The 8,861-nt window shown below is 56.7% G+C and overlaps 2 protein-coding genes across 2 annotated transcripts; both read right to left on the bottom strand.

Annotated features, from left to right (window-relative positions):
• LOC311164739 (uncharacterized protein) lies at nucleotides 1–1,546 on the bottom strand (the record flags this gene model as incomplete). Its single annotated transcript, XM_084224317.1, has 2 exons — nucleotides 1,141–1,546; nucleotides 1–484 (listed from the first exon to the last, which is right to left on the bottom strand). The coding sequence occupies exons 1-2, from the start codon at nucleotides 1,215–1,217 to the stop codon at nucleotides 1–3; spliced, it is 561 nt and encodes a 186-aa protein (XP_084080443.1). The 5' UTR covers nucleotides 1,218–1,546.
• A 6,249-nt stretch (nucleotides 1,547–7,795) lies between these two features.
• On the bottom strand, nucleotides 7,796–8,596 carry LOC311164738 (uncharacterized protein; the record flags this gene model as incomplete). The annotated part of the gene is made up of 2 exons (XM_084224316.1): nucleotides 8,499–8,596; nucleotides 7,796–8,348 (listed from the first exon to the last, which is right to left on the bottom strand). The coding sequence occupies exons 1-2, from the start codon at nucleotides 8,573–8,575 to the stop codon at nucleotides 7,796–7,798; spliced, it is 630 nt and encodes a 209-aa protein (XP_084080442.1). The 5' UTR covers nucleotides 8,576–8,596.
• Nucleotides 8,597–8,861: the final 265 nt, after the last annotated feature.

The following is an 8,861-nucleotide window of genomic DNA, read 5'->3' as shown; positions in this document are numbered from 1 at the left end:
TCACTCCCTCTGGACGTGTCCTGCTGGGCCGGGAGTCTCTATCCCGGCTCCACCCCCTGAGTTCCCTCGTTCCTCCACCTCCACCTCGATGACGGCGCTCCTGCTCCGGGTCATGGTGGCCGTCACCGTGACGGGGCCGGTGCTCAGCTGGACTCGATCCTGGTTTTCCTTGAGGATGACGCACGGGAACACGGCGCTGTCGGAGGAGCCCTGGGAGCACCTGAGCAGGCGGTCATAGGTGGTCCCCAGGTCCTTGCGGTGAACTTTGTCCAGGGACAGCTCCAGGCCCATCTCCACGGAAAATCTGTTGTAGTCGATGGGGTTGGTGAAGTAGATGGCCAAGGTGAAGGAGTCGGCCTCGTAGGCCAGGACACCATTACAGCCCCAAAACGACGACTTGTTGGTGAACTTGGAGCTGCTGGAGGAGCCTGGGGGCACCGAGGGCTGGGGGGTGCTGAGGACGTGGCCGCTGAAGAAATGGGTCCTGGAGAGAGGAATTGAGGGGTGGGAGCACAGGGAGATTGTCCCACCTGCACTGGGAGAGGCTGGGACCTGAGAGATGATCCCAGACCATGGAGATGATCCCAGACTTTGGAGATGATCCCAGACCCTGGAGATGATCCCAAGCCCCTGGAGATGATCCCAACCCCTGGAGATGATCCCAACCCCTGGAGATGATCCCAAACCCCTGGAGATGATCCCAACCCCAGGAGAGCATCCCAGACCCTGGAGATGATCCCAGCCCCTGGAGATGATCCCAAACATTGGAGATGATCCCACCCCGGGATGCAGATCCCAGACCCTGGAGATGATCCCAGACCCTGGAGATGATCCCGAACCTTGAGGATGATCCCAAACCCTGGAGATGATCCCAGACCCTGGAGATGATCCCAACCCCAGGAGAACATCCCAGACCCTGGAGATGATCCCAGCCCCTGGAGATGATCCCAGACCCTGGAGATGATCCCAGACCCTGGAGATGATCCCAAACCCCGGAGATGATCCCAAACCCTGGAGATGATCCCAAACCCCTGGAGATGATCCCAGCCCAGGATGGAGATCCCAGCCCAGGAAGGAGATCTCATCTGGAGCTGCCTCCCAGCACCCCAAGGGCCCCCACAAGGTCGCCCCCAGCCTCACCTGGGGTCCTTCAGGGTGATGTTCTGGGTCTTGTTGGTGACCTTGATTTCCACAAAGCGGCTGATGTGCATCCCCATCCTGGCTCGGGATCTCCTCAGCTCTGGGATCCCCTCGGCTCTGGGATCTCCTCAGCTCTGGGATCTGCTCAGCTCTGGGATCTGCTCACCTCTGGGATCTCCTCAGCTCCAGGATCTCCTCAGCTCCAGGATCTCCTCAGCTCTGGGATCTCCTCAGCTCTGGGATCTGCTCACCTCCGGGATCTCCTCAGCTCCAGGATCTCCTCAGCTCTGGGATCTCCTCAGCTCTGGGATCTGCTCACCTCCGGGATCCCCTCAGCTCCGGGATCTCCTCAGCTCCGGGATCTCCTCAGCTCCGGGCTCTCCTCAGCTCAGGCTCTCCCCGCTTCCAGAACCTTCTCCCGCACTCTGGGCTCTCCTCCCGCTGTTCCCGGCCTCTTCCCCCTCTCCTCAATGACCTCCTCAGGGTCAGAGGAACCGATTCCCACCACCACGGAGAACTTTCGCTTTCACCTTCCCAAGCCCCGCCCCTTCCTTCCTCGTTTTTGTTTCAGAACTGCCAAAACTGTCCCAAAACTGTCCCAAAACTGTCCCAAAACTGTCCCAAAACTGTCCCAAAACTCACCCGGGTTTGGAGAATCTCCAAGTCACCGACCCCGGGATGTCCCCGGCTCGGGTGGGGCACACCTGGCTCAGACACCTGGGGATGGAACAGGCGGCAGCACCTGCAGGGGATAGCTGGGGGTCCTGTGAGGAGCAGGGAACTGGTTCAACTGGTTGGACTGGTTGGACTGGTTGAACTGGTTGATTTATCCAGTGGTACTGGTTGAACTGGTTGAACTGGTTGAACTGGTTGATTTATCCAGTGGAACTGGTTGAACTGATTGAATTATCCAATGGAAATTGTATAACTGATTCACCCCTCCAACAGAACTGGTTGGACTGGTGGAACTGGTTGATTTCTCCAGTGGAACTGGTTGAACTGGCTGAACTGGTTGATTTATTCAGTGGAACTGGTTGAACTGCTTGAACTGGTTGAAATGGTTGATTTATCCAGTGAGACTAGTTGAACTGGTTGAACTGGTTGAAATGGTTGATTTATCCAGTGAGACTAGTTGAACTGGTTGAACTGGTTGAATTATCCAGTGGAACTGGCTTAACTGGTTGAACTGGTTGAACTGGTTGATTTATCCAGTGGAACTGCTTGAACTGGTGGAACTGGTTGATTTCTCCAGTGGAACTGGTTGATTTCTCCAGTGGAACTGGTTGAACTGGCTGAACTGGTTGATTTATTCAGTGGAACTGGTTGAACTGCTTGAACTGGTTGAAATGGTTGATTTATCCAGTGAGACTAGTTGAACTGGTTGAACTGGTTGATTTATCCAGTGGAACTGGTTGAACTGGTTGAACTGGTTGAAATATCCAATGGAAATTGTATAACTGATTCACCCCTCCAACAGAACTGGTTGGACTGGTGAAACTGGTTCATTTCTCCAGTGGAACTGGTGGAACTGGTTTACCCCTCCAACAGAATTGGTTGAACTGGTTGTACAGGTTGAACTGGTTGTATTGGTTGAACTGGTTGATTTCTCCAGTGGAACTGGTTGATTTCTCCAGTGGAACTGGTTGAACTGGTTTACCCCTCCAACAGAACTGGTTGTACTGGCTGAACTGGTTGATTTCTCCAGTGGAACTGGTTGAACTGGTTTACCCCTCCAACAGAACTGGTGGAACTGGTTTCGCTGCTCTGCCCCCCATCCCAGACCCCAGACCAGCCCCCCAAAACCCCCCGATCCCACCTCCCCCCCCCGATCCCAGATCGCTCCCCAATCCCAAATATCCCAGACCATCCCCAGCTCCCGGATTCCTTCCCAGATCCGGGGGTCCCGTCCCCAAATCCCAAATCTCCCAAATCCCCTCTCCTGCCCCCGCTGCAATCCCAGACTCCCCATTCCCAGATCCCCCCCCAGTTCCGAGTCCCCCCCGTTCTCCAACATCCCCCAAATCCCAGCCCCTCCCCAATCTTTTCTTCCCCCCCCAGACCCCAAATTCCCCCCAAATCCCAAACGTGCCCAAATCCCAGATTTTTAACTCTGTGACTCAAAAGTGGGGAAAATTCCCATTTTATTGAGCAAAGCAAAACTGGGGTGAGAGAGGTCGGGGTGGGGCACCCCAAACTGGGGGTGGCTGGGACAGCCCAACCCCGCGGTGTCCATGAGGGTCCAGGGGTGTCCAGAAGGTTCTGGAAATTTCTCTGAGGTTCTCCTGGTGCCCGCGAGGTTCTGCTGAAGGTTCCTCAGGTCTGTGAGGGGTTCTAGAGTTTTCTGTGGGGTTCTAGAGGCGCTTATGGGGTTCTAGAGGTGCTTAACTAATTCTAGAGGGACCTATGGGGTTCTAGAGTCGCTTATGGGGGTTCTAGATGTGCTTATGGGGTTCTAGAGGTGATTAAGGGATTATAGAGGCATTTATGAGGTTCTGGAGACACCCCTGGGGTTCTAGAGGTGCCTGTGGGGTTCTAGCAGTGTCTATGGGGTTCCAGAGGGTTCTATGATGTTCTAGCTGTGTTTAAGGGGTTCTAGGGGTGCCTATGGGGTTCTAGCTGTGTCTATGGGGTTCTAGAGGGTTCTATGGTGTTCTAGCTGTGTCTATGGGGTTCTAGTTTTGCCTACAGAGCTCTAAAGGTGCCAACAAGGTTCTAGAGGTGCCTATGGGGTTCTAAGGGTATCTGTGGGGTTTTAGACATTCCTACAGGGTTCTAGAGGTGTCTAAGGGTTCTAGATGTGTTAAGAGTTTCTGGGGGTGTCTTCAGCGTTCCCAAGCCCCCCTTGCAGGTCCAGGTCTGTCCACGAGGTCCTCCTGGAGGTCCTGCAGCTTCTCGCTTCTCCTGGATGCCTCCTTCTCATCAGGGGAGTCCCTATCCCGGCTTCACCGCCCGAGTTCCCCCGTTCCTCCACCTCCACCTTGACGATGGCGCTCCTGCCCCTGAACATGGTGGCTGTCACCGTGACGGGGCCAGTGCTCAGCTGGACTTTCTCCTGTGAATCCTTGAGGAAAACGCACGGGAACATGGAGCTGTCGGAGGAGCCCTGGGAGCTCCTGGCCAGGCGGTCGTAGGCGGTCCTCAGGTCCCTCCTGTGAACCCTGTCCAGGGACAGCTCCAGGCCCATCTCCATGGAGAACAGGTTGTGGTCCATGGGGTTGGAGAAGTAGATGGCCATGGTGAAGGAGTCGGCCTCGTAGGCCAGGACCCCGTTGCAGCCCAAGAATATGTTGCTGTTGCTGAACTTGCAGGTGCTGGAGGAGCCCGGGGCCACCGAAGGCTGGGGGGACTTGATGCTGTGGCCGCTGAAGAAATGGGTCCTGGAGAGAGGAATTTGGGGTTGGGAGCACGGGGAGATTGTCCCACCACCGCCAGGATCTGCTGAGGCCATAGGGAGGAGCTGGGACCTGGGAAATGATCCCAGACCCTGGAGATGATCCCAGACCCTGGAGATGATCCCAGCCCGGGATGAAGATCCCACCTGGAGTTGCCCCCCAGCACCCCGAGGGTCCCTCTGATGTCCCCCTGTCCCTACCTGGGGTTTTTCAGGGTGGTGTCCTCGGTACTGTTGATAACCTGGATTTCCACCAAGCGGCTGGTGCTCAACCCCATCCTGGCTTGGGATCTCCTCAGCTCCGGGATCTCCTCAGCTCCAGGATCTGCTTAGCTCCCAAATCTCCTCACCTCTGGGATCTCCTGAGCTCCGGGATCTCCTCACCTCCGGGATCTCCTCAGCTCTGGGATCCCCTCAGCTCCAGAATGTCCTCCGCTCTGGGATGTCCTCACCTCCAGGATCTCCTCACCTCCGAGATCTCCCCAGCTCCAGGATCTCCTCACCTCTGGGATCTCCTCAGCTCCGGGATCTCCTCAGCTCTGGGATCTGCTCAGCTCCTAAATCTCCTCAGCTCCAGGATCTCCTCAGCTCCGGGATCTCCTCAGCTCCAGGATCTCCTCAGCTCCGGGATCTCCTCAGCTCTGAGATCCCCTCGGCTCCAGGATCTGCTCAGCTCCAGGATCTCAGTTCTGGGATCTCCTCAGCTCCAGGATTTCCTCAGCTCCGGGATCTCCTCAGCTCCAGGATCTGCTCAGCTCCGGGATCTCCTCAGCTCCAGGATCTCCTCAGCTCTGGGATCTCCTCAGCTCCAAGATCTCCTCAGCTCCGGGATCTCCTCAGCTCCGAGATCTCCTCACCTCTGGGATCTCCTCAGCTCCGGGATCTCCTCAGCTCCGAGATCTCCTCACCTCTGGGATCTCCGCAGCTCCAGGATCTCCTCACCTGTGGGATCTGCTCACCTCCGAGATATCCTCAGCTCCAGGATCTGCTCCGGGATCTCAGCTCCAGGATCTCCTCAGCTCTGGGATCTCTGCAGCTCCAGGATCTCAGCTCCAGGATCTCCTCAGCTCTGGGATCTCCTCAGCTCCAGGATTCCCTCACCTCCAGGATCTCCTCACCTCTGGGATCTGCTCACCTCCGAGATCTCCTCAGCTCCAGGATCTCCTCACCTCCAGGATCTCCTCAGCTCCGGGAACTCCTCAGCTCCGGGATCTCCTCAGCTCCAGGATCCCCTCAGCTCTGGGATCTCCTCAGCTCAGGCTCTCTCCGCTTCCAGACCCTTCTCCCCCCACTCCGGGCTCTCCTCCCGCTCTTCCCCCTCTCCTCAAGGACCTTGTCAGGGTCAACAGAGTCCATTCCCAAAATGAATGAACACTTTCACTTTCACCGGCGCTTTCCCAAGCCCCACCCCCTTCCCTCCCCATTTTTAACCCTTTCCCAAATTCCTGTCAGAACTGCACGGGAATGGCCCCAAAACTCATCCGAATTTGGAGAATCCCCGAAGTCACCGACCCCGGGATGTCCCCGGCTGAGGAGTTTGAGAAACGACACCTCAGTTTTTTAAATTTCTTTTAATTTTAGGTTTATTGAAACACAAAGAGGGACTGAAGAAAGAAAGACGGACAGGGACAGGTGCCTCTCTGCTGCCGCAGGCTCCTAACAACCCTTACATGTGTGGTGATAAGCCGACCCCTGATAAGCCAGCCCCCTGATGAGCCAGCCCCCTGATAAGCCGACCCCTGATAAGCCAGCCCCCTGATAAGCCAGCCCCCTGATAAGCCAGCCCCCTGATAAGCCAGCCCCCTGATGAGCCAGCCCCCTGATAAGCCGACCCCTGATAAGCCAGCCCCCTGATAAGCCAGCCCCCTGATAAGCCAGCCCCCTCCTCCGTCCCGCACCTCTCGGAATTTCTGCATTCCTTCACGCTTCACCCCTCCCGAGGCAGTCGGAGGTCAAATTTTAACTTTGCAAAACTGACAGAAAAAAAACCCCACCAGGTCTTCCGGGAACTGGTTTCGCTGCTCTGCCCCTCATCCCAGACCCCAGACCAGCCCCCCAAAAACCCCCCGATCCCACCTCCCCCCCCAGATCCCAGATCCCACCCCAATCCCAAATATCCCAGACCACCCCCAGCTCCCGGATTCCTTCCCAGATCCGGGGTTCCCGTCCCCAAATCCCAAATCTCCCGAATCCCCTCCCCTGCCCCCGCTGCAATCCCAGACTCCCCATTCCCAGATCCCCCCCAGTTCCGAGTCCCCCCCGTTCTCCAACATCCCCCAAATCCCAGCCCCTCCCCAATCTTTTCTTCCCCCCCCAGACCCAAATTCCCCCCAAATCCCAAATCCCCGATTTTTAACTCTCTGACTCAAAAATGGGGAAAATTCCCATTTTATTGAGCAAAGCAAAACTGGGGTGAGAGAGGTCGGGGTGGGGCACCCCAAATTGGGGGTGGCTGGGACAGCCCAACCCCGGGGTGTCCATGAGGGTCCAGGGGTGTCCAGAAAGTTCTGGAAATTCCTCTGAGGTTTTCCTGGTGTCCACGAGGTTCTGCTGAAGGTTCCTCAGGTCTGTGAGGGGTTCTAGAGTTTTCTGTGGGGTTCTAGAGGTGCTTAAGTGGTTCTAGAGTTTTCTGTGGGGTTCTAGAGGTGCCTGTGGGGTTCTAGAGGAACCTGTGGGGTTCTAGAGGTGCCTATGGGGTTCTAGAGGCACTTATGGGGTTCTAGAGGTACCTACGGGATTCTAGAGGTGCCTGTGGAGCTGTAGAGGTGCTTAAGTTGTTCTAGAGGGACCTATGGGGTTCTAGAGGAACCTGTGGGGTTCTAGAGGTGTTTATGGGGTTCTAGAGGTGCCTCTGGGGTTCTAGAGGAGCTTGTGGCGTTCTAGAGGAGCTTGTGGCGTTCTAGAGGAGCTTATGAGGTTCTAGAGTGCCTATAGGGTTCTAGAGGTGCTTATGGGGTTCTAGAGGTGCTTATGGGGTTCTAGAAGTGCCTACAGAGTTCTAGAGGTGCCTAGAGGTGGGGTTCTAAAAGCGTCTGCCAGGATCGAAGTACGTCTATGGTGTTCTAGATATATCTATGGGGGTTCTAGATGCATCTACGGGATCCTTGAGGCATCCATGGGGTTCTAGAGGTGCCTGTGGGGTTCTAAAAGCGTCTGCCAGGATCTAAGTATGTCTATGGGGTTCTAGATTTGTCTATGAGTTTCTAGAGGCATCCATGGGGTTCTAGAGGTGCCTACGGTGTCCTGGTGATGCCTGCAGGATTCTCAGGCCGACAACGCGCTTCCAGGGCTGTCCTTGGGGTCCCGAGGAAGGTCCCGCAGGGTCTCACGCCCCCTGAACCTGTCTCCCTTGACATTCCAGGGTTTCTCTCTCTTGGCTTCCTCCCCCGATCCCCTCTGTTCCTCCACCACCACTTTGAGGGTGGAGTTACTGTCAGAGGACATGGTGGCCGTCACCCTGACGGGGCCGTGGCTCAGCTGGACGGTCCTGTGGTTCTCTTCCACGACGGCGCGGGTGAATTTGATGTCCTGGCAGGAGCTGGAGTAGGTTCCCTCGGCCATGCGGGTGTAGGTGGTCACCAGCTCACCCAGGTGGGCCTTACCTGGGGACAGCTCCAAGCCCAGCTCGACGGAGAATTTGTTGGAGTCGATGGGGTTGGAGAAGTGGATGGCCAAGGTGAAGGACTCGGCCTCGTAGACCAGGATCCCCGCCACGCCCCAAAAAGGGGAGCTACCTGAGAAGTGGCAGGTGGCACTGGAGCGAGGGAACAGCTCTGGCAGGGGGGGCTCGGAGCAGCGGCCACAGTTAAAGTAGGTCCTGGGGGAAGGAACGTGGTGGGGTCAGTGGGAGGTGCTGGCGGGACCAGAAGGGGATGGAACAACCCCCAGGAGTTCATCCCTCCATGGGATGGAGATCCCACCCGGAGCTTCCCCCAAGGGGTCCCCCCAAAGTCCCCCCGAGCCTCACCTGGGGTTCTTCAGGGTGATGTTCTGGGTCTTGTTGGAGATCTGGATCTCCACCGAGCGGCTCAGGAATGACCCCATCCTGGCTCTGGATCTCCTCAGCTCCGGGATCTCCTCAGCTCTGGGATCTCCTCAGCTCTGGGATCTCCTCAGCTCTGGGATCTTCTTGGCTCTGGGATCTGCTCCGGGATCTCCTCAGCTCTGGGATCTCCTCAGCTCCAGGATCTCCTCAGCTCCGGGATCTCCTCAGCTCCGGGATCTCAGCTCCAGGATCTCAGCTCTGGGATCTCCTCAGCTCTGGAAACTCCTCAGCTCCGGGATCTCCTCAGCTCTGGGATCTCCTCAGCTCTGGAAACTCCTCAGCTCT

Source organism: Fringilla coelebs (assembly GCF_963513975.1).
Source record: "Fringilla coelebs genome assembly, chromosome: 36".
In the NCBI taxonomy this organism is placed as follows: domain Eukaryota; kingdom Metazoa; phylum Chordata; class Aves; order Passeriformes; family Fringillidae; genus Fringilla; species Fringilla coelebs.
Note: the sequence above shows the minus strand (reverse complement) of the source record. Positions and strands in the feature narration are given on the sequence as shown.